We start from the raw sequence: 25,256 nt of genomic DNA on the forward strand, positions 1-25,256 counted from the left end.
CCTTTCACTATTATTTATATTCCCCAAATGAATGAAAACATATAATGTTTGTCCTTCTTTGATTGACTTATTTCACTCAGCATAATACCCTCCAGTTCCATCCACGTTGAAGCAAATGGTGGGTATTTGTCATTTCTAATGGCTGAGGAATATTCCATTGTATACATAAACCACATCTTCTTTATCCATTCATCTTTCGATGGACACCGAGGCTCCTTCCACAGTTTGGCTATTGTGGACATTGCTGCTATAAACATCGGGGTGCAGGTGTCCCGGCGTTTCACTGCATCTGTATCTTTGGGGTAAATCCCCAACAGTGCAATTGCTGGGTTATAGGGCAGGTCTATTTTTAACTCTTTGAGGAACCTCCACACAGTTTTCCAGAGTGGCTGCACCAGTTCACATTCCCACCAACAGTGCAAGAGGGTTCCCTTTTCTCCACATCCTCTCCAACATTTGTGGTTTCCTGCCTTGTTAATTTTCCCCATTCTCACTGGTGTGAGGTGGTATCTCATTGTGGTTTTGATTTGTATTTCCCTGATGGCAAGTGATGCAGAGCATTTTCTCATGTGCATGTTGGCCATGGCCATGTCTTCCTCTGTGAGATTTCTCTTCATGTCTTTTGCCCATTTCATGATTGGATTGTTTGTTGCTTTGGTGTTGAGTTTAATAAGTTCTTTATAGATCTTGGAAACTAGCCCTTTATCTGATATGTCATTTGCAAATATCTTCTCCCATTCTGTCGGTTGTCTTTTAGTTTTGTTGACTGTATCCTTTGCTGTGCAAAAGCTTCTTATCTTGATGAAGTCCCAATAGTTCATTTTTGCTTTTGTTTCTTTTGCCTTCGTGGATGTATCTTGCAAGAAGTTACTGTGGCCGAGTTCAAAAAGGTGTTGACTGTGTTCTCCTCTAGGATTTTAATGGAATCTTGTCTCACATTTAGATCAATGCCCAGAAGTCAGTGGCATTTCTATACACTAACAATGAGACTGAAGAAGAGAAATTAAGGAGTCAATCCCATTTACATTTGCACCCAAAAGCATAAGATACCTAGGAATAAACCTAACCAAAGAGGTAAAGGATCTATACCCTAAAAACTATAGAATACTTTTGAAAGAAATTGAGGAAGACACAAAGAGAAGGAAAAATATTCCATGCTCATAGATTGGCAGAATTAATATTGTGAAAATGTCAATGTTACCCAGGGCAATTTACATGTTCAATGCAATCCCTATCAAAATACCATGGACTTTCTTCAGAGAATTAGAACAAATTATTTTAAGATTTGTGTGGAATCAGAAAAGACCCCGAATAGCCGGGGGAATTTTAAAAAAGAAAACCATATCTGGGGGCATCACAATGCCAGATTTCAGGTTGTACTACAAAGCTGTGGTCATCAAGACAGTGTGGTATTGGCACAAAAACAGACACATAGATCAATGGAACAGAATAGAAAATCCAGAAGTGGACCCTGAATTCTATGGTCAACTAATATTCGACAAAGGAGGAAAGACTATCCACTGGAAGTAGACAGTCTCTTGAATAAATGGTGCTGGGAAAATTGGACATCCACATGCAGAAGAATGAAACTAGACCACTCTCTTTCACCATACACCTTCTCAATAGAGTGGCTGATACTCTCATTTACCTGCAGAACTCCCAGTCATTAATTCATTTAATAGTGAGTGAGAAAATTTTAAGTGCTACTTTGGGATGTATTGGGATGGGTTGTGGAAGAGTGATGCAAATACAAAAAAAATTCTTGCTCTCTAGGAGCTTTATTTTGTTTTTATTTATTATTATTATTTTTAAGAGCTTTAAACTGTAGTTGAAAACAGGCCAAGCAGTGTATCCTGTTTTGATAGGTATAGTAACAAAGGGATGTGAACAAACTGTTGCCTAGGCTAGTCAAGGAAGACCTCTCAGGAGGACCAAACACACACACACACACACACTTTTTAAGTATAATTTGTAAACCATGAAATTTACTCATTATAAAAATGCAGTTAAATGGCTTTCAGTAAATATTTGAGTTGGGCAAACACCACTATAATACAGTTTTAAAGCTTGCCATTATCACAGAAAGATTCCTCAGGCCCATTTTCCCCGCACCCATGCCTGGCCCCAGGTAATCACTAATCTGCATTTGTCTCCGTAACTTCGTATTCTTAAATAAGAATATACATATATATAACTATTGAAACTGTCTTACAAAATAAAATACATATAAGAAAACTTATGTTAAATATATACTTATAGAAATGAATAGATATTCACTGTTTGTATTTCTATAAAATATTAAAATATATAATTTGCATGTAAAATAACACATACATATATAAAACTAGGTTTAAGAATAAATCAATATCATTATGTCTGGGAGGAAGGAGAAGTCTGTAATGGAGCATTTTGAGGGCGCTTTTAAAGTAGTGGACTAGCGCTGGAGACCCAGGATCCAGCCCCACGTTGGGCTCCCTGCATGGAGCCTGCTTCTCCTTCTGCCTGTGTCTCTGCCCCTCTCTCTCTCTCTCTCTCTCTCTGTGTGTGTGTGTATGTGTATCTCATGAATAAATAAATAAAAACTTAAAAAAAATAAAAAAATAAAGTAGTGGTCGTGTATTTGTTAAACTGGATAATGGGTATAGTGATATTTGATTCTCTTTCAATCTTTATTTAAACTATAGAAATGCTTTACATTTTTACAGATGGATTTTATCAGATGCTATGCTGAAAGAATGCTACTTTTATCACCTATCAAATGATCTTTATTTCTGATTAAATTAACTATACAATTAAAAACACCGTGTATAAAATAAGTTTGTTTCTGAAAGGGTTGTGTTGTTTTAATTTCTGTAAATGAAATCACATTGCAAGTGGGTCTTCTTCCAGAAATTGGTGCTTTCACTTAAATCACCCTATTTAGTATAGTCCCCACTTATTCTCACTTTGGTGTAGTGTTCTGGTATATTAATAAATCATGGTGTATAATTCATTCCACCCTTGATAGGCATTTGGGTTTTATCTTGTTTTGCTCGTATAAACAGTGCTATTATGAGCTCTTTTGTACATACTTTGGCACACACGGGTAGGAGTGTATTTCTAAGAGTAAAGGTAAGAGCATCCTAGGGCATGTACATATGCAACCTCATCGGGCAGCACTAAACTGTTTTCAAATGACAAGGCTATGAGTGGTGGTTGAGCATTGCTGTCATCCTACATCGTCACCAGCATTCAACATCTCATCTCTGAGACTGTTTGTGTTTTCTGTAAAATGTCTTTTTTTGTTGCCTGTTTTTGGTAGGTGGTTTTGCTTTGGTTTTTTTAAAGTTTTTTTTTTTTTATGTATTCTAAATTCTACTCCTAGATTGGTTTTTCTAATGCAAATATCTTTTGCCAGTTTGTGTAACTGGTATTTTGCTCTTTGTGGTAGTTTTTAATGAACAGAAGTTCATCATGTACTGTAGTTGAATTTATTAATCATCTCCTTCATGTCTTGTACTCTTTGTGTAAAAAATTCTTCTGTGCCCTAGGGAGGATTTTTTTCCTTTCCTTTTACTGAATACCAGAGTTGACATTAGCAAGTTTCCTTCTGTATTCCTCTAAGCAACGGATTTATTGTTCGTTCACCCTTATACTGAAATTAAAACCCAGATTTATGTAGGAGGTCCCCCTTAGAATCTCCTCACCATGAGTGAACCTCGGACTATGTGTCCTGTCTTCAACACCCCATGCAGACTTGAAATGGCCCTCAGAACAACATAGAGGATCAGGAAACTGGGGAGACAGCATCCATAGCTTTTTGCTCAAGGACCACATTTCTTGAGCCCCGTCGAATGCCAAGAAATGAAGGTCTCACACTCTGCTTCTCAGTCCCACCAAACTGGATACTGGGATCACAGTAACTTTCACTGAAAAATAACCAAATACCTGCAAAACAAAGCTTGCTAGAAGAAACAGCACAAATACAGTCATCATTTCTGCTTTCATAAGACTGAGGAGGTATATCAGCTTGGTGGAAGCTATCATGTGTGAAATTTGAGCTGTAAGGGAATGTGGGATATTTGAACTTTAGTTTTCTAGCCACTGGCAGGTAGTAAGGCATGCAAGAGAGAATTTGGAATGGAATTTTGAGACAGTTTACAATGTTCATAGGGAGAAAAGGGGTTTCCTACCCATTCTTCAGGCCTGAGACACATGAAGTAGGATCAAAAATGAAAATAAAAATAAAAATAACAGCAAAAATGAAAATCAAAATAAAAATAACAAAATCCCTTAAAACATAAAAATGAATTGACAGAAATGCTCTCCCATCGTGGAGTCTTGGCCAATGCCTAGGAATGTTGTTCTCAGTTTTAGTTTTTTAGTCCGTTTTGTTATACCATTGGACATGTCAAGTTTTTGTGGCCTGTAGAACATTCCAACAGATTTCTGGGGGGATGCTTATTCTAAGGATATGGGATTAAGAACAGAGATGTGAACTAAAAGTGTGGATTTGGGAGTCATCAGCATTCAAATGGAGAGTGCCACTAATGACAGTGCATGAGATCACCATGCAGAGTGTGAATGGACTGAGAAGGGGGCCTAGGAGCATTTAAAGGATCAAAGCTCACACAGTAGAAAAAGAGAGGAACAAGAAAGGTAAGACTGAGAATCTGGATACAGTGTTACACAATTCAATGGATGGGTATTTTCTAGGAAGAGGGATTAGTTAATAGCATTGGGTATTGTGGGGAGTGGTCAAAGACCAGACACTGGCTTCAATGTATAGGCTGTACACTGCACAGTTCTGTAGGGTGCCAGCCTGGGAAGGGTGTCTCCTTGATTTGGGTAGAATTGCCATACAGACTGGCCATATATAGAGACCCTGCATGACAATTAATAGTGTGCATTGGCTTTAGCAAAGAGGAGATCATTGGTCAGCATTCATTGTAGTTGAGGGGGTAAGAGGGGCAAGTACCAGGTTCTAGTGAGCTGAGGAAAATGGGGACTGAGGAATGGTCCGACACTTATTTTAAAGGATTATAATTATTTGGCTATGACTCTTTTTCAGTTATAGACTATCAAGTGGTTCAGCTTTAAAACTTCATTGCCAGTACCATTTGCCATTATATGATCATCGAATGTTGCATTGAGTATTGGATTATATACCTTTTTTGGCTACATATTTTGCTCATTTTCTCTCTGACTTTATTAACCTGATGACCTTTTTTTCAATGGCTATAATATGGAAATAAATCATATTTATATTGCTTATTTTAAAATACTTTTATGTTCCCTTTTGTTGATATTAGCATATATTTATCTCATACTTAATCTTTTCACATGCTATATAGACGTAATGGTATCGCCTCTACAAGTTCATGGTGAAGTCTTACTCCTCAGTGTGCCTGTATCTAGAGATACGTCTTTAGGAAGTAATTTAGGTTAAATGAAATCTTAAGGATAGGGTCCTAACTTGTAAATAGTGTAGCCTTCTAAGCAAAAGAGAGATACCATTCTTTTTGTCCAGCATGTGAGATCTCAGTGAGAAGACAGCCATCTGCAAGCTAAGAAGAGAGGTCTTACCAGTACCTGAGCATGCTGCCACTTTGACCTCAAATTTCTAGCCTCCAGAACTGTGAGGAATAAATGTCTTCTGTCGAAGCCACACAGGCTATGGTATTTTGTTATGGCAGCCCAAGCTGACTAGGACACAACCAACAGTTCCTGTAATAGACTCTGCAAATCGAAACCAGAGCAGAAGAGAGATGCCCTGTCCTTGTGAAGCTTCTGATATAGTGGTCAGTTATAAATATTAATTTACTGGCCATGCAAATGGCAAAAAGGAAAAGTATAGGGAGCCATAAGAACAGAATTTATTTATTTATTTTTTAAATTTTTATTTATTTATGATAGTCACACAGAGAGAGAGAGAGAGAGGCAGAGACATAGGCAGAGGGAGAAGCAGGCTCCATGCCCCGGGAGCCCAACGTGGTATTCGATCCCGGGTCTCCAGGATCGTGCCCTGGGCCAAAGGCAGGCGCTAAACCACTGTGCCACCCAGGGATCCCAAGAACAGAATTTAGAGAGGATTGAACCTACCTATATCAGGAAGGCTTGTCTGACAAAGTGACTTGCATGAGGATATGGTGGATGAATAGAGACAGCAGTACATGACATAGAACATTCTCAGCTTTGGGACCAGCATGTTGAAAGGCTCTGTGGTGGAGAGAATGTGGACTGTTTATGGAACTAGATGTCCATGACTGGAGTTCAGAGATCAAACGGGTAGTTTGGCAAGATCTGAAGCTAGAAAGAAAAGGATTAGTTAGATCATTTATGGTCTTGTAAGCCAAATTAAGGCCTTTGATCTTTATTCTGAGAGCTGAGGAATTACTGAAAAGGAGTGATAATGACCATTGAATTTTAAAAAGACTACTTTGGCTGTTGTGTGAAGAGTGAATTTTTAGAAAGTTGACAAGATTGGATGTAAGAGACTGTCAATAATTTTTGCATTCATTCTGACCCTTTGAGTAAAAAGAAAAGTTTCCACCATGAAGTATCTTCTTAGAGTACAAATAGACAAAAAAAAAAAAAAAAAAGGCAGTATAATAGAATTTGGTTCCTTTACATTTGTGACACTTCAAACATTTAATTAATAATGTAAATGACAAAAAATAATGTAAATGATATATTTGTTACCCAGTCTTTTCTTTGTGTTTATAGCCATATAGTTACATGAATTGTTGGCTCACTTTTAATGAATTAGCTGAGGGAGTATTAATGCTAACATGGGAAATGCCAAATGTTAAACATCTTTCAAGATATCGTATATTAAATTGTCTGAGTCAACTTTTAACATTAAACCTTAGTTAAGAATTTTAAAGATCATTAAATAACAGAAAGAGAATGCATAAAATTTGTAATTTTAAAATTAAATGAAGTTCTCCCTGTACTCAGCAACCAGAAACATTCACTACCCTTGAGGAACAAACAAAATAACAATGCCTGAGCTCCCCCTGCTGCTTAAACAAATTATTTCATTTACAAAATATTTTGGCAACATTTCTCTGACAGCATTAAGTGAAATTGGCTGTTAGTTACTTTCTCCTTCTTCCCTTCCTTCTTTCCCCACTGATAAATTTGAGACATGAAACAACTGTCTAGGGGGACGTCTGGGTGGCTCAGTGGTTGAGCGTCTGCCTTTGGTGATCCTGAGATCCTGGGATCAAATCCCACATGGGGCTCCTTGTGGGGAGCCTGCTTCCCCCTCAGCCTGTGTCTCTGCCTCTCATGAATAAATAAATAAATAATCTTAAAAAAAACTGTCTAGTAAGGTTTTTTTGAAGCCCTTAATAATAGTTTTTCTAATTCTCAGTTGAATTTTTTTTCCAGAGGAGATAACCTCTCGTGCCATTACTTTAAAGGCTTTAAATCCTTAAAATCAGATTGCTTCCATTTTAGTCACTCATCTTAAAATAAATCTGTTAAAACTTGTCTTATCACATATATTTCTGATTTTTAAAAATAAGGGCCAGTAGACTTATAAACTTAATAGTGTGGTATGTCCTACTTTACCTTTTAAACTATATTGGAAGTAAATATCATGAATGTTATATATATTTTCCAAGACTGTGTGTAAACACAACTGAAGTAGTTAGTCGGCAGTCTCATTTATAATTGAGGCTTCTTTGTTTACCCTGGCTGTCTTTGTTTGCCATATCTAAGTTTTCTGAAGAGGAAACAGAACACTGTACCTTCTTCACCCAGCCTTTTGCATTCCTCTCACCTGTATCAATTGCCGTAATTGATTTTCCTCCTCTTCTGTTGATGTGAAACTCTGCTTAACTATTTAGAGAAAAATGTGTGCTTGCTTTGTGTTAGTAGTTCTCAAAGATCACGTTGGGGTCCCGTATCAGAAGCAACTGTAGAATGTTTTCCAAATCTACCTTTCCTCTTGTACAAGTTAGAATATCATTTTTTGTTAATTTAAATATAAGGCAAGCCTCAGAGTTTCGTTTTGTTTTGTTTTTGTAAGCCTAGGGAAAAATAGTGTCATGGCTTAAAACATACTCATGCCAAAGATATCAGAAAGTTGATGGCCTGAAAATGAGAATATTCCTTTGATACAGGAAGTAACAGTGGAAGCTCAGTGACCGAGGACAGAAGTTTTGAAGCCTAGTGGCCTGATGGAAATCCTTTTTTAATGCTTATATGACCGTGGACAAGTTACATAAAAGTTACTTAATTTCTCTTCTCTTAGTTTCCTTGTCTGGAAAATAGTGCCTGGGAATAGTAAGCATAGTATAAATGTTGGTGAGCTAGTAAAAGTAAGTGCTTCCTAAAATATCCTTCACCTACCTAGAACTATAACTCCAATTTATTCTCACAAGAATGTTCAAAAGGCATCTCTATAATTTGTAGTGGTTTCTTACTTATTATGATCAATCTTATGAGATTAAATATAATCACTTTATATGATAAAATAATGGAATATGCACATTGAAATAACAAAATAACAAATGTAAGGTACCTGGCAGTAGTCCCTGGCATGCATATATGTATGTGTGTGTGTATATATATATATATATATACACACACACTTATATTTTTATGTATACACACACACATATATATATACAATTTTTCACTCCCTTTATATGGTTAATACTGTGTCTAGTAATCATTCAGTAAATATTGATAGGTTGATTGCCATTAACTTAATTTAACATTAAGTCAAATTAATGTTCTTTGTACCAATGTAGAAATACTAAGTTTATATATCGATAGAATCCTGAACAGTCAGAGCAAGTCTAATAACAAAGTAAAGGTGATTTTATTTGTGCACTCCAGTTTGTATTCTCGGTAACAGTCTTTTAAAAAGAATTTATCACTGCTAGACTAATCTGAATAACTGTCAGCTCCTAATGTAGGGGGCTAATGTGTATGTTTGTGAGATCAATTCTATTCTGCAAAAATGTCATCCATACCTTCATTTTGTTTCTAAGGCAAAGCATTTAGGTAAAGCTAGACCATTTATTGAGTCATTTTCAGTGAGTTTCCCAAGGTTCTTTAACAAAAAAGATTTGTATAGTCTGTTTAAATTTGTTATGATGAGCTTTGGCTCATATATGACCAAATTGTTAAGAATTCAGATTTTTAAAGAAATTTTTTCTAAGAATACAGAAAGTAAAAACAAGCACACTTGAAGTTGATTCATGTTGTTTCATATATCAGTAGTTGATATCTTTTTATTACTGAATATTACTCCATTATATGGATCCTATAGTGGTTTATCCATTCTAGAGTACCAGTGCACAGTAGGGGCAGGCTTCAGTAGCTTAAAGAAATACTTTAAAAACTACAGGGGCTGGGAAAGGTAAAGGTAATGATTGCAATGAAAAATCAATTAAAACTCACACAATAAGCTTTCTTTCATTCATCAAACGTTTAATAAGTGCCTACTGTATTTCACACGCTGTCTTTTTCTGAAGATACAGAGAGGACTAAAGTAGTATATGTCTTAAGCTTACCAACCAAATTTTATGATTCACAAGCAATTTTTGGTAACTTTTCTTTTTTTTAAGATTTTATTTATTTATTTATGAGAGAGAGGCAGAGACACAGGCAGAGGGAGAAGCAGGCTCCATGCAGGGAGCCTGAAGTGGCACTCGATCCCGTCTCTCCACGATCATGGCCTGGGCCGAAGGCAGGCGCTAAACCACTGGGCCACCCAGGGATCTCTGGTAACTTTTCTTAAGGACACTATTATTTAATATTTTTTAAATCAATTTTATTTAGGTATAATTTACATGTAGTAAAATGCACATTTCAATGAGTTTTGGAAAACATACACATACTCATGTACTTGCCACCATTTTCAAAATGTACAAATTCAGTCTTTTCTAGTTTGGGTTTTTTTTTTTTTTAAAGGTTTTGTTTATTTGAGAGAGAGAGAGACAGAGAATAGAGAGAGCATGAGCAGGAGGGTGGGTAAAGGGAGAGGCAGTTTCCCCGCTGAGCAGGGAGCCCAATGCAGGACTCGATCCCAAGACCCACAATCATGACCTGAGCTGAAGGCAGATACTTAACTGACTAAGCCACCCAGGCACCCTTTTCTGCAGTTTCTATACATAGAAACTATATATAGAGAGAAAATATATGTATATGTAGAAACTATATACAAATGTAGAAATTATATATGTAAATGTATATATTTAGAGTGAGACAATATAAATGTATTCTCTTTTTTTAAAAAAAGGTTTTATTTATTTATTTATGAGAGACACAGAGGGAGAGAGGCAGAGACACAACACAGGCAGAGGGAGAAGCAGGCTCCATGCAGGGAGCCCGATGCGGGACGCGATCCCAGGTCTCCAGGATCACACCCTGGGCCTAAGGCAGGTGCCAAACCACTGAGCCACCCAGGCTGCCCAAGTGTATTCTTTCATGTGTGGTTTTTTATGTTCAGGATGATGTTTCTGAGATTGATTCAAGTTGTTGCATGTATCAGTAGTTATGTTTTTATTACTGAATATTACTCCATTATATGGATCCTATAGTTGTTTATCCATTGGAGGGATGCCATAATTGTTTTGGATGTTTAGGGTATTTGCAGTTTGAGCTATAATAAAGTTAAGAACATATGTATACAAATCTTTATGTGGACATATATTTCCATATTCTCTAGGAACTGCTAGGTCTTATGGTAAGTGTAGGCATAATTTTTTAAGAAACTAACAAACAGTTTTCGAAAATGACTATACCATTTTGCTTTTGTGCTGGTGACATATGAGATTTTTGGTTGCTCTTTGTCGGTACTGATGTTGCTAGTTCTTTTCTTTTCCCTTTTCCTTCTCCTCTTTATCATCCTCCTCTCTTTCTTCCTTATGAAGCTTTTAAATAAATGTACATTGGAAGAATCCATTGTGGTTTGAATTTGCATTTCTCCAGTGACTACTATTTTGCCTTTTTTAAATGTGGTTTTCAACATTAATATGTCTCCTTCTGTAAAGCATCTGTTAAAATCTTGTGCTCATTTTAAAAATTGTATTTTCTTCTTATTTAGTTGTAAGAGTTTTTTTTGTATATATATATATATATATATATGGATAAAAAGTTCTTGTTAGATACAGGTTTTATTAATTTTCTTCCAGTCTGTGGTTTGTGCTTTTATTTCATTAATGATACTTTTCGAACAATTGATTGTTTTAATTTTTATGAAATCGACTTTATTGTTTATTGTTCTTTGTGGATTGTGTTTTTTTGTGTTCTGAAAATACATTTCCTATTCCAGGGTTTCCAAGGTTTTCTCTTGTATTTTCTTCTAGATGCTTGCTACTTAGAGCTTTTACTTTTTAGGACTGAATCCATTTTTGAGTTATTTTTGTGTATGGTATATGGTAGGCATCAGGGTTTTTTGCTTTGGCTTTTTTGGTTTTCTTTTAACCTCGTACAGTGATCCAGTTGTTCCACCACCAATTATTGGGAAGTATATCTTTTCTCATTACCTTAGCATATTTACCAAGAATTAATTGACCATATGTACAGGTCTACTTTTGGGCTCTACTCTGTTCCAGTGATCTAGTAAGTGTTGAAATTAGATAGTATATGGCCTCCACCTTTCTTCTTCTGTTTTAGAATTTCTTGGACTGTTTTAGGTAATTTTACATTTTCATATAAACTTTGTACTTTATCAGTTTCTACAAATAAGCCTGCTGGGATTTTGAGTGGGATTGTGGTAAATCTGTAAATTAGTCTGGGAAAAATTGATATTGTAAAAACATGATATATTCCTTGGTTTAATTAGGTCTTTTTTATATAGTGTTCTGTAGTTTTCAGTGGACAAGTCTTAAATATATTGCATTAAATTTATACCTAACTAGGTCATATCTTTGGATTCTCTTCTAAGTGATATTTTAAATATTTTTGCTTTCCCATTATTTTCTGTTAATTTACAGAAATGTGATACGTAGAAATTTATATATTGACCTTCTATGCTGAAATTATGCAGATTTATTAATTTAAAAACCTTTCTGGTGAATTCCATAGTTTTTCTTCATATTATGTTGAATGTGAATTAAAAAGTTACATTGTACTTGTTTAAAAATGTGTGAAAAAAATAAATAAATAAAAATTTGTGAAAATATGCATAATATAAAATGTACTACTAGTGATATTTAGTGCATTTACAATGTTGCACAGCCATCATCACTGTCTAATTCCAGAACATTTTCATCCTCCCAAGAGAAAAGCTCATGCTCATTAAGCTAACCCTCTCCATTTACCCTTCCCCCAAAGCCCAGACATTTGCCCATCTCCTTTATGTCAATAAATGGGCTGGCTGGACTCTGAATATTTTATTTAAATGTAGTCATGCATTACGTAGCCCTCTGTGTCTGGCTTCTTTTACCCTGCATAATGTTTTCAAGATTTATCAGTATTATAGCATGTATCACTATTTTCTTTCTTTCCCTTTTCTACTCATGTTCTCTTTATTTTACTATTTTTTTTCTTTTTTATTAGTCATCTTAATGGATAAGAAGTTGTATCTTGTTACTTGATTTTTAACCCATGTGTCTCCTTTTGTTTTCTTGCTGTACTTGCTGACTTGGACCATCAATACAATGTGGTATAGAAACAGTGAGAATGAATTGTCTGTGTACCATGTCTTTATCCAGTCATCTATAAATCAACACTTAGGTTGCTTCCATATCTTGGCTATTATAAGTGAGGCTGCAATAAACATAAATTAGTGTATCTGTTTTTTTGAAGTAGTGTTCATTGTTTTTTGGAGAGGGCAGGTAAATTATCCATTAGAGGAATTATTGGATCATATGGTATTTCTATTTTTATTTTTTAAGAGCCTCCATACTGTTTTCTGTGGTACAATTTATATTCCCACCAACAGTGCCTGCTGAGTTCTTTTTTCTCCACCTCCTGTCAACACCTGTTATTTCTTGAGCTTTTTATTTTAGCCATTCTGACAGGTATAATGTAATACTTCATTGTGGTTTTGATTTGTGTTTTCCTGAGGATTAGTGATGTTGAGAATCTTTTCAGATGTCTGTTGGCATCTAGAAAAATGTGTTTTCATGACTTCTGCTCAGGTTTTCATTGGATTGTGTTGGGGGTTTTTTTGTGTATAGAATTAGGTAAGCTCTTTATATATTTTTTATATTAAACCCTTATTGGTTGTATCATTTACAGATTTCTCTCATTCAGTAGGTTGCCTTTTGGTTTTGTTGATGCTTTCCTTTGTACAAAAGCTTTTTATTTTGAAGTAGTCCCAATAGTTTATTTTTTGCTTTTGTTTCTCTTGCTTTAGGAGACATATCTTGAAAAACATTGCTATGGTCAATGACAGAGAAATTACTGCCCCTGTTCTCTTCTAGGATTTTTGTGTTTTAGGCAACATATTTAGGTCTTTAATCCATTTTGAGGTTTTGTGTGTGTGTGTGTGTGTGTGTGTGTGTGTGTGTGTGTGTATGGTGTTACAATGTGGTCAGGTTTTTATTCTTTGGCATGTAGCTGTCCAGTTTTCCCAACATTATTTTTTGAGGAGACTGGTGAGATCTTGCCATTTACCACAACATGGATGCACCTAGTGAGTACTATGCTATGTAAAATAAGTCAGACTGAGAAAGACTAATACCATATGATTTCTCTCGTTTGTGGAATTTTTAAAAAATGAACAAACAAAAAGAACCATACCCATAAATACAGAGAACAAACTGATTTTGCCAGAGGGAAGTGTTTGACAGGATGGGCAAAATGAGTGAAGGGGAGTGGAAGATATAGGCTTCCAATTCTGGAATGAGTAAGTCATAGGGATAAAAGGGACAACATAGGGAATATGTTATATGGTGACAGACGGTAGCTACACTTATGGTGAGCCTTGCATAACATATAAACTTGTCAAATCACTGTATTGTATGCCTAGTATAACACTGTTGACACACAATAATAAAATAATCAACTATAATCAAATATAATTATAATATCAACTATAATCAAATAAAAGCATGAAAAAAATTCTAGACCCAGAACTATACCCAGAAAGAGGAGGAACACTGAGATGGCTAAAGACCCACTAAGACCCAAGGGACACAGTGTGTGCTGATGGAGACAGGAAAGGAAGACAAATATAAAGTAGAGCAGAGCAAGGAAAAGCTGACAACCAAGAGGATGAATTGAAACCTAAGCCACTTTTCATTGTCTCTGAACTTGATAGTGTGAATATCTGTCAGAGAAACTAGGCCTTTGATCATAGAGTTAGATCCACATCTCTCTGGTCCAGGAAATGGAGAAGCTTACCTGGGATTCAGGGAAAGCTGAAGTTACAGGCTTGTTGAACTAACTGTCCCAGTTGAACAAGGTGAGTCAGAATAAAACTATGCAGATGGAGAACAGATCAGAAAGTAGGGAGGAAGATATTTACTAGGTTGGGTCAGCATGAAAGAATTTGAGGAAAATAATGGAACTGTTTTGTCTCTTGATTGTGGTTATGTATAATCAATCCAATGCATTTCTCAAAACCCAAGGGACCGCATACTACAGAGTAATTTTACTGTACATAAAATGTTTTAAATTAAGGTGCATTAAAGACTATTTCACACAAATAAACTCTAAAAGAACTTATCAGTAAATTTTTACTATCAAAGAAAGTTCTTCAGATACTAGGAAAATTTCATCAAATGGAATTTGGATCAACACAACTGAATAAGGTGATCTTGAAATGGTAAATGTGTTGGTAAATGTAAAACATCTATTTTTCCTTTTCATTTTCTTTATTTTTTTAATTTTTTTTAAATTTTTTTTTTTTTATTTATGATAGTCACAGAAAGAGAGAGAGAGTGAGAGGCAGAGACACAGGCAGAGGGAGAAGCAGGCTCCATGCACCGGGAGCCCGATGTGGGATTCGATCCCGGGTCTCCAGGATCACGCCCTGGGCCAAAGGCAGGCACTAAACCGCTGTGCCACCCAGGGATCCCCTTTTCATTTTCTTTAAAGGACAATTTACTTGTTAAAGCAGAATGTTAGCAGTGTATCATGGGATTGATAAGTTCAAAAATAAAATACATGAAAGCAATAATACAAAGAATAGGCAGCAAGAAAGGGAAATATCCTGAGTAAGCTTCTTACTCTGTACAGACCATGGTATAATATGATTTAAAGGAAGACTATGATAAATTAAAGATGCATATTATAAACAAAAGAATAACCACTGAGGGCAAAAAATGTACTGTAGAAAGCCAACAGAAAACACACACACACAAAAAAAATTCCAAAAAAAAAACTTAACCCATATAGATAGTAACAGAAGAAAAACAAAGAAAAATGATGAGACAAATAAGAAATAGGATCTTGGATTTAAATTCAAACATATTAAAAAAAATTCAAACATATTGATATTTACATTTTGATACATTACATTAAGTGGCATAAATACTCCAAATTCAAGAATATCAAGCTAGACAAAGATCAAACTATATGTTGTTTATAAGAAATACATTGCAAAGACACAGGTTAAAATGAAAGGATAAAAGTTTTTATCATGAAAACATAAAGGAGAGCTGAAATTGCTATGTTATTATCAAAGTAGATTTCAGAACAACAAATACTATTAAGAATGAAAAAAGAACATTTTAATAATTATAAAAGAATTGATTCATCAGAAAAACATAACAACTGTAAGTATGTGTGCACCGAATAGCTAAACTTCAAAATACTTGATGCAAAATAGAATTTAAAGAAGAAATGGAGGAGGAAACACTGAATGGGAAGTCATCAGAGAGGGAGAAAAATCATGAGATTCTTAATGGTAGGAAACAAACTGAGGGCTCCTGGAGGGGAGGTAGGGGATGGGGTAATTAGGTAATGGGCATTAAGGAGGGCACGTGATGTGATGAGCAGTGGGTGTTCTACACAACTGATGATTTATTGAATACCACATTTGAAACTAATAATGTACTATCTGTTGGCTAATTGAATTTAAATATTAAATAAATTTACAAAAAATAAAAAAAATTTAAAAATAGGAAATGATACATCCATAATTATAATTGGAAATTTCAGGATTTGTTTCATAAATCTGTAGAACAGAAAGACAGAAACTCAGTAAGAATACAGGACATTTAGGCAACACCGCTGACATGTGTGAAATGTTATTACCCAACAACAGCGGAAAAGGTATTTGTTTAAAGTGTACATGTAATATTCTCCAGGATATATCATTTGTTGGATCGTTATATAGTTTTGAAAGAAATGAAGTAATATCAAATGTATTTTCTGACTTCAATGACATTAAATTAAGAAATAATTGCAGAAAGTTATCTGAAAATCCCCAAATATTTGCAGATTAAAAAGATATACCTCTATAGAACTTAAGGTCAAAGAAGAAATCACAGGAGAAGTTAGAAAATACTTGAAATTGAGTGAAAAGGAAAATGCACGTAAGAAATTTTGTGGGATGCAAGTAAAGGCAATGCTCACAAGAAACTTTGGAGTGTAAACACTTATATTTGAAAAAAGAAAGGTTTAAAATCAATACTGTAAGCTTCCTACTTGGGAAGGAAGCAAGAAGAGCAAATGAAATCTAAAGTAAGCAAAAGGAAGAAAGTAACACAAGGTAAAAAAGGAAATTAGAATGAAATTGAAAAATAATTTTCTTAAACATCAATGAAATTAACATGTCACAAAGTAGAGTGAAAAGGAAAATAGAGATAAACCACAAATGACCAATTTTAGGGAAAAGAAGAGATATAATTACAGAGGTAGTGACATTAAAAGAATAACAACAGGGGCACCTGGGTGGCACAGTCAGTTAAGCATCCGATTCTTGATTTTGGGTCAGGTCATGATCTCTGGGTTGTGAGACTGAACCCCAAAGTCAGGCTGCACACTGAGTGAGATGCCAGCTTAAGATACTGGCTTTCTGGGGCGCCTGGGTGGCTCAGTGGTTGAGCATCTGCCTTTGGCTCACGTCGTGATCCCAGGATCCTGGGATCAAGTCCCACATTGGGCTCCTTGTAGGATGTCGGCTTCTCCCTCTGCCTGTGTCTCTGTCTGTCTCTCTCTCTCTCTGTGTGTCTCTTATGAATACATAAGTAAAATCTTTATTTAGAAAAAAAGATCCTGTCTTTCTGGGCACCTTGGTGGCTCAGTCAGTTAAGTGTCTACCTTTGGCTCAGGTCATGATCACGGGGTCCTGGCACATGTTCTCCTTCTTGCTGTTTCAGCTCCCCCACCCCCATGCTGTCAGTCACATGCTCTATCTCTAATACAGAAATAAAATCTTTTTTTAAGACTTTATTTATTTATTCATGAGAGACACAGAGAGGCAGAGACACAGGCAGAGGGAGAAGCTGGCTCCTCGCAGGGAGCCCGACATGGGACTCGATCCCTGGACTCTGGGATCACGCCCTGAGCCAAAGGCAGACACTCAACCACTGAGCCACCCAGGCGACCCCAGAAATAAAGTCTTAAAACAAACAAACAAAAAAGATTCTTTCCCTGTCTCTAGCTTAAATGAATGAATGAGTCAGTCAATCAATCAAAAAAAGAGTCACAACAGAGTGTAGTGGACAGTTCTCTTATATCTCACCCAGCATGTGTTCTTACTGGTATTCAACCAAAGATTTAGAGGAATATCTATGCAGTTATCTGGAACTTTTTCTTAGTAGGCTTATCCTTGTCTATACAGTATCCTTTAAACTCTATTTAGCCCTCTATACACTTCTATCTTATTTTATCAGCAAGGGTGCTGTGTTCTTGGGTTCCTTCTCCCTACAGCAAGATTCTGAAAGTTCCCTAGGGCAGAAATCAAGGGTGATTTTTAGGCTCATCTTATTAGGTTTTTTCTCTCAGGGATCACAGTCCTCCAGTTCTTTTGTCCAGTGTCTTAAAACAATTTTTTAGTATGTTTTACCTAGTGTTATCTATTGTACTGCTGAGAGCATGTCTGATATCACTTCAGCATTGCCAGAATCAGAAGAAATCCATTTATTTTATTTTGACTTGAAATCAATTTTTAAATACAATTTTAATTATATAATTTCATATATTCTCCCATTAAAGCAATAATGAGAAAGTTAAAGTTCCCTTTTAGTAACTCCTAATCTTGGTGTTTCTTCCTTCAAATCTAACCGAGTTTATCACCTTGGTACATGGCATTTTAGGTATTATTTCTATTTATTTGTTTCTTTTTTTTTTATTTGTTTCTATAGCAAAGTTGTAATACTGCTTATTTTTAGGTTGTATATGCTTTTATAGCATAGCTCAGAGTGCATTTATTTCTCTTTCACTTTTTTAAAAGAACAAACAGTATGTAATAGAGATGTATCTCTACTAGTTGAGTGACTTGTTGCTAAATTTATTTTATTTTATTTTATTTTTTATTTATTTTTTTGTTGTTGCTAAATTTTAAATTGAATTTGGTGAAATCTTATTGGTACAAACAGATCTAGTTCACATTCTCTACATGTCGTGCTGCTATATTCAGCAAGAATAGAGATTGGTCCTAGATAGCGCATCTTCTAGACTTGCCGCAAATGCTTTCCATTTTTTCTAGGAATTTCCACGTATCCTGGGATGTCGCCCTACTTCTCTCTTGCCCAAGTGCACCTCTTGCCTGGAGACGGACAGACTTCCCTTCCATCCCTGAGAGTAAACCAGGGCCTTTTTTGTTTCTGGTTTTCACTGCTTTGACGTGGACCATTCTTTGTGGTGCTCTCATCTATCTTGAACTTGGAACTTGGATACCTTGTACTGCTGTTTGCTCGTTGATCTTCCAGAGGGTCCTCATAATTTCTGGTTCAGTAAAATCTCTTGTATTTTCTAGTTCAGTTATTGGTTCCTTTTTGTAAATGTCTCTTATAGGCTCATTGTTTTGAAAGGGAGAATAGACTAGATTATGTACTCACTTTACTATGTTGAAACCAGTAATTACTTCCCTCTGCCTGAATTTTTTCTTCTTTTATTTTATGAGAATCTAGAATAAAATGTCTGCCTGACACTCTTGTGAGGACACATGTATTAGGGAGCAGTAAGACAAGTGAGCCAGAGACTGATCCTAGTATCTCCTCCTTTCTTCCCAACTTTGCTTCCATTCAATAATACCTTTTTCATTTTGACATGAACTTGCTTTGTCCTTTGTTATTATTCTTACTGTTGACTTGATAAGTTGCATTCTGTTTACCAGATTTAGAGTTCAGACGTCATTAATAAAACTATAAAGTTTCTCTTTGGTCCACTATAAACCTTTCTCAGTGGACTTTGTGTTTGCCCTTGAAATATTTTCAACCTATGTTGTAAATTTTTAAAACCTCAGAAATGGAAAATTTTCAGACCTTTTAACAAAAGTACTTTTTTTCCTCTGTTACACTCTTGAATTAGGTTCAGTGTTGTTGTTTATAGTATATAAAATACAGTTGTCTCTAGTATACAAAATAATGAAATGTGGTCTAACATATAATAAGAGCCCCTTTTAATTAGTTTGTGATTTGGGGGGGAGCATGACAGAAATTGGATTAAGATGGTTTCCTTATAGATCTTTCTGACATGTAAATAAATCATACTTAGGGACACCTGGGTGGCTCAGTGGTTGAGCATCTTCCTTGGGCTCAGGTTATGTTCCCAGCGTCCTGGGATCGAGTCCCACATCAGGCTACCTGCATGGAGCCTGCTTCTCCCTCTGCCTGCATCTCTGCCTCTCTCTGTGTGTCTCCCATGAATAAAGAAATCTTAAAAAATAAATCTTACTGAAACTTTTCTTGTATACTGGGCTACCATTTAGTATCTTAAGATGTATTCATGGAAGAGAAAAGTGATATAGTGCCCAGAGGAATCAATTTGGGAAATTAAACCTAGAAATCCTGGGTGATCTTGGTTCCAAGTCATAATCTAATGTAGATCATTCAGCAAATTGTTCTTAAAGAAGTTCAATCTTAGTTCATTCTAATCACTGTGAATATAGATTTAGTAGGTATGTTTAGTAATTTCCTTGTTTATTTTATTAATGTAATTATAGCCTCTGCTGGGGAAGTCTAAAAAATGTTGTACTTTGGCAACTTGGAAGAGCTGCTTTTATGTAAAATCTGATCCTGGGAATAAGAAGCCTTATTTTTTCCTGTGTTTCACGAGAAACTCTTTTCTGTCATCATAAAATGAAATTTTGTATACTCATAAGGGATCTTAGAATTATCTGGAAGTGTTTTACAGGTGAAGAAACTGAGACTCGGAGAAGTAAAGATAAATTGGCCTAAGGTTTACTAAGGTGATAAAGAGTCCTCTATCTCCATACTGGCCTGCCCTGCATTTTCCTTATATGTATGCAGTTTTGCCTATATATCACCTTGATTTCTACACATCTGTTTCAGAAAGCCAAAAGTGTCTTGCTCTGAAATTTCTTTTTCTAATACAGCTGATATTTAGTTGGGGCTTTTCCAGTTATCTATACAATTATCCTTCTCCCCAGTCCTCTTGTGCTTTTCTTGAGTTTCTTGATAGATTATATAGCAATTTCTTTATTCTATCATTAGTGGGGTCCACATGGAATCAGAGATTAAAAGCCTGGGAAAGTTGTCATGAATGGCATTATTTTTTTTCCTCACAGGAAAAAGAATAGGGTGCCAAATTTGTCTATTGAGTGACTTGTGGCTAAATTTTAAATTTAATTTGATGAAATCAATGAAATGCAGGACTTTTTTTTTTTTTAATTCAAGAGCAGTTATTTCCTGATTTTTTTTTTTTTTTTTGCTTTTGTGGGTTTGTTTTGGGGATGGGAATAAGGGGAGCCCAGTGTATATTTTCATCCTAGGTAAAACTGAATTTATATTTTTGTATTTTACTCCAATAAATCTGGAACTGGTACTAATACCATGCATTTTGATACAACAGGATAGACATCATTCTGCTGATGATCAAAGTATTTGTCATGTGTGGCACATGGACATAGAAGCTCTTCCAGAATGGATAAACTGCCTAATACAAAAAGTAAGTTCCTTGGTTTCTGAGTAAAATTAAGAATTTGCTACCTTCAGGATTTTTTGTCCTCATTCTAGAGCTATTTTTCTTCAGTATACTGTTTCAAGAGATAAGAAAGGGTCTGTAACTCTTGATTACACCAATGGCTTCTTCATTATTACTGAAGTGTTCCAGGTATTTTTCTATCTCAGACTTTAAATCATGCTATTTCCCCTTCCCTGATTGCTCTTCCCACAGTTATTTACCACTTCCCTTATTTCCATAGGTCTTTATTCACAATGAGGCATTGCCTGTGCAAAGTACCAATTGCCCTTCCCCAGTATTCCTATTCTTCACACTTCCTTTCTCTCTTCTCTGGTTTTATATAGCTATTTTAGTTTTACATACATATACATACAATAAATTATATATAGTGCTTCTAAAAATGCACAGGCATATATGACATATATAATTACAGACATAAATACACACACACATATACACTTACCCACATACATATATGGCTAGCTGGTCTTATTAGTTGCCTAGCTCCCCTACTAGAATAAAAACTCCATGAAGTCAGACGGTTTTCTCTTTTGTTTATTACTGTACCTCCAGCACTGAGAACAATAAAATGAGGCATTGTAAACAAAATACTACTGAGTAAACAAAATAGCCTATATTACTCGTGTGTGCATACACCTATAAAATAAATGGATGATTAATGATTCCCGGTGTACAGTCAACACCAAATTACCATGTTTTTTTAGGCTCCTTAATGAAATATTATAAGAGCCGGAACCCACCTTGTTAACAGTATGGTATTATTATTTCTCACAACTCAAAGCAACTTAATGTATTAGAAAAGTATAAGTAAATGATTTTTGAAAGAAATGTAGTTGCTATTCGCCACTGACTTTTTTTTTGTTGTTAAAAAATAACATTTGATAGATACCCTTTGCATTCATTCTCACATTGTAATGACCTCCTGGGAACACGCCAATGCGCTGGTTTTAAAGTGTCCAGAACTTTACAAAATGTATTAGAGGCTGCAGATATTTCACTACCTCTCTTGAAAAAAATAATTTTAAACCAGTTCATTATTAATTTCCCACTTGAATATAGAAAGTACACTCTTATGTATGCAACCAATATCTTTGGTTGTATGTAAAAAGGCAGGAAGAGCTTTATTCTGTTGGTTGGGTAAAGTTCCCTCCCACAGTGTTTGGTATGCAAGAAGGGTATCAAAACAGACACTTTTCTGTGAGATTTTACTTGCAAATTAAGCTCTGTAGACTGATTTGCTTCCTGGTTCCATAGTGTATTTTTCTTTTCATTAGTTCACACTGTATCCATATTCAACCTATTGTTTAAGAGGCTCTTTTAGAACGCTTAGGAGTATTGTTGAGTTGGGCGTGATGTGCAATATGTTATCATTCTAGAACTTCGGAGTTGCTTATCTCTATTTATTAGGAAACTTGTTTCCCTTTACTGTTCTGTCTACCAATCAGAAAACCGAAAGCCAGCCTTTTCTGTGGCATAGAAAACTTTCATGTGGTTGGCTTTAAAAAAAAAAAAAAATACAACTCACATGCTCTTTGATTACTTTACAATGAAATCATTGTCTTACTTTCCTTTATTACCTGTAGGCCCAGTGGACAGTTGGAAAACTGAATTGCCCTTTCTGTGGGGCCCATTTAGGGGGCTTTAATTTTGTCAGCACTCCAAAATGTTCCTGTGGCCAGCTTGCAGCTGTACATCTCTCTAAGAGCTGGACCGATTATCAGCCAACACGAGCAGGCCGACTAATGAGACCATCGCTGAAATACTTGTCACATCCTAGAGTTCAGTCAGGTTGTGACAAGGAAACTCTGCTGACAGGTGGCGCCTCCAGAAACAGAAATCACGGGTTTTTAAATATGGCCCAAAATAATAATGGCCCTGGAAGATTAACAGAAGCACTCTGCCTGGAGGTACGGTCAACATATTTTCAGATGAAGAATGAAAGACTGCTCTTCAAAGCATCAGATCCAAAATACCAGCTTTTTGTTCCTCAGCTTGTGACGGGCAGATGCACTACAAGAGCTTTTCATAGGAAGTCACATAGTTTGGATCTGAACATCAGTGAGAAACTGACTTTATTACCCACTTTTTATAAAATACATAGTAAGACTACTGCCTGTCCCAGGCTAAAGGAAACACAGCCTATTCACCTCTCGGGCTTGCCTGTAGAATCTAGTAAAAATAACTGTTCCTTTCAGATTTCATCCAATTTTGATCCTAGCATGCTGCTGCAAAGATTTTCAGTGGCTCCCCGTGAGACCCAGACACAAAGAGGAGGAGAATTTCAGTGTGGTCTAGAAGCTTCTGCAGGGTACTCTGACCATGCTAGCTCTAACAACCTGACTTTCCTGATGGACCTGCCCTCAGCTGGCAGGAGCGTGCTGGAGGCCCCGGACCAGGAAGAGCACCTCTCTCCCCTGGACTTCCTGCGCTCGGGCAGCTTCTCATTGGGTGCCATTAATCAGAGGCTCAGTAAGAGAGAAAGGAGCAAGTTGAAAAATCTGAGAAGGAAGCAACGAAGACATGAAAGATGGCTACAGAAGCAGGTAATTTTTTGAAGAGCTTATTAAACATTCTGTTTTATAAATCTCAGGGTTTGGAGAGAGGAGCTAACTGAATACCTATACTACAAAAACATGGCTTTCATGAGCATTAAAATGACATTTCTGTCTGGGTGAACTTAATAATCATCACCTCTCTTATCAGCGGCAAGTCTAAACCGGGCTCTGTGTTCACATTTGTTTAGAGAGTGTCCTTTTGTGAAGTTTTTCTCAATTCTAACATTTTACATGAATATTAATCGCATGATAGGGAGATGAGATTGTCATATACATTTTAAATTTATTCACGGTGGCAGGATTTGCAGTGATTTTCTTTCAGGTTAGGTTGGAACAAAGAAATTTTTCTGATTCATTCTAGTGAGAAATTCATTGACTATCACCTCTTCTAGCTTAAGTGGATATTTTCAAGGAGCATTATGTAATTATGTGCTCATATGATCCAGATATGGTAAACTCTACTAATTTGTGAAATTCGTTTTAATAATAATTGACCCTTACTGTAATTTTATAGGAAAGAGTTCTTCTCTATGATTTAAATTCCTGTACCTATAATGATATGTTCAAAAGTGGTTACATGAAGGTACTGAACAATAAATTGCAGGTGCTCTGGAGACCAATTAAAGCCAATGAATGAGGTGCTCGTGAAAATTTGAAGTTTGAGGACCAGTATATTTCTATGTAAACTAGTTTTGCAAATCACCTTTGTTACATACTTGTTTATAATAAATAGCAATCCTTATTAATCAGTACGTTGAATATTAACATTGTCTTCAGAGCTTAAATATAGAAAGCTGCAACTTTGCATAATAGTTCATTTTTTAAACAATTAAGTAAACTCATTGCTTATGATCCTAGTCATAGACTGAATAGAATAAAATTACTACATCGAGTGCTTTAATCAGGTTAATTATTTTTCATCGTTTGGTTAGATAGTATAATCATAGGTAATTATTATATTTTTTCACTGGATGCTGACAAGAGCATTGTAGTCTGGTTTATTTGCAAGTGATGGTGTAATGTGGCACCAAAGCATATCTTCTAGAATGTAAAGAATGAATATATTTTAGCATCATTATAATATACTTCATGGTTAATTTATCAAAGCTGTAAAATACAATATTTTTATTGAAAATTTGGCTTAAAGCCACAGATAAATTGGAGATGATCATACATTAAATGAATATTCAGAAAGACTAATTTAAAAACAATGTGGAGGGCTATAAGATAATTCTCTAATAAATAGAAATTTGAAAGAAGTATAAAAATAATACTTGCTCTGTACTCTAAGTATATGCAGAATACATATTTACAATTTAAAAAATGTGTTTAATTCTTGAGCTGGGTACTTCTGAAACCTTCAACTGTATTATTATTTTTCAGCATAGGAACACTATTTTATATAGTTTAGAGCTAAGCAAGACCGGTATTTTTTTTTTAAAGAAAGTTACTTGTATTCATTCATAAGCATGTGATTTAGGCAATCTGCTGAGCTAACATCAGAAAGAAGGAATTCTAGCCAGATCTGTGGCAGGTCAATCAGGGAGTCATATGGCAGGAATCTGGTAGGTTTGGTTGGTTGCACAGGAAATACTGGCAAACAAATGCCAAAGAAAATTAGCAAAGAAGATTTAAAAGTCTGTAGCAGCATGGAAATGACACGAGTTAGTGATGTGAGTGCAGACCGCGGTT

At 35.6% G+C, this 25,256-nt stretch overlaps 1 protein-coding gene across 10 annotated transcripts in view; it reads left to right on the plus strand.

Moving 5' to 3' along the window:
* Positions 1–25,256, plus strand: part of RNF180 (ring finger protein 180) — a 183,158-nt gene that overhangs the window by 33,948 nt on the left and 123,954 nt on the right. For all 10 annotated transcript variants that reach the window (XR_012000031.1, XR_012000030.1, XM_072750019.1 and 7 more), the window contains 2 exons: positions 20,878–20,973; positions 22,593–23,552. Coding sequence is in view for 8 of the 10 variants with exons in the window: in XM_072750019.1 (XP_072606120.1) it covers positions 20,878–20,973; positions 22,593–23,552 (1,056 nt within the window). In the remaining 2 variants the exon portion in view is untranslated. The remainder of the gene's footprint in view (positions 1–20,877; positions 20,974–22,592; positions 23,553–25,256) is intronic.

Source organism: Vulpes vulpes, chromosome 2 (assembly GCF_048418805.1).
Source record: "Vulpes vulpes isolate BD-2025 chromosome 2, VulVul3, whole genome shotgun sequence".
In the NCBI taxonomy this organism is placed as follows: Eukaryota; Metazoa; Chordata; class Mammalia; order Carnivora; family Canidae; genus Vulpes; species Vulpes vulpes.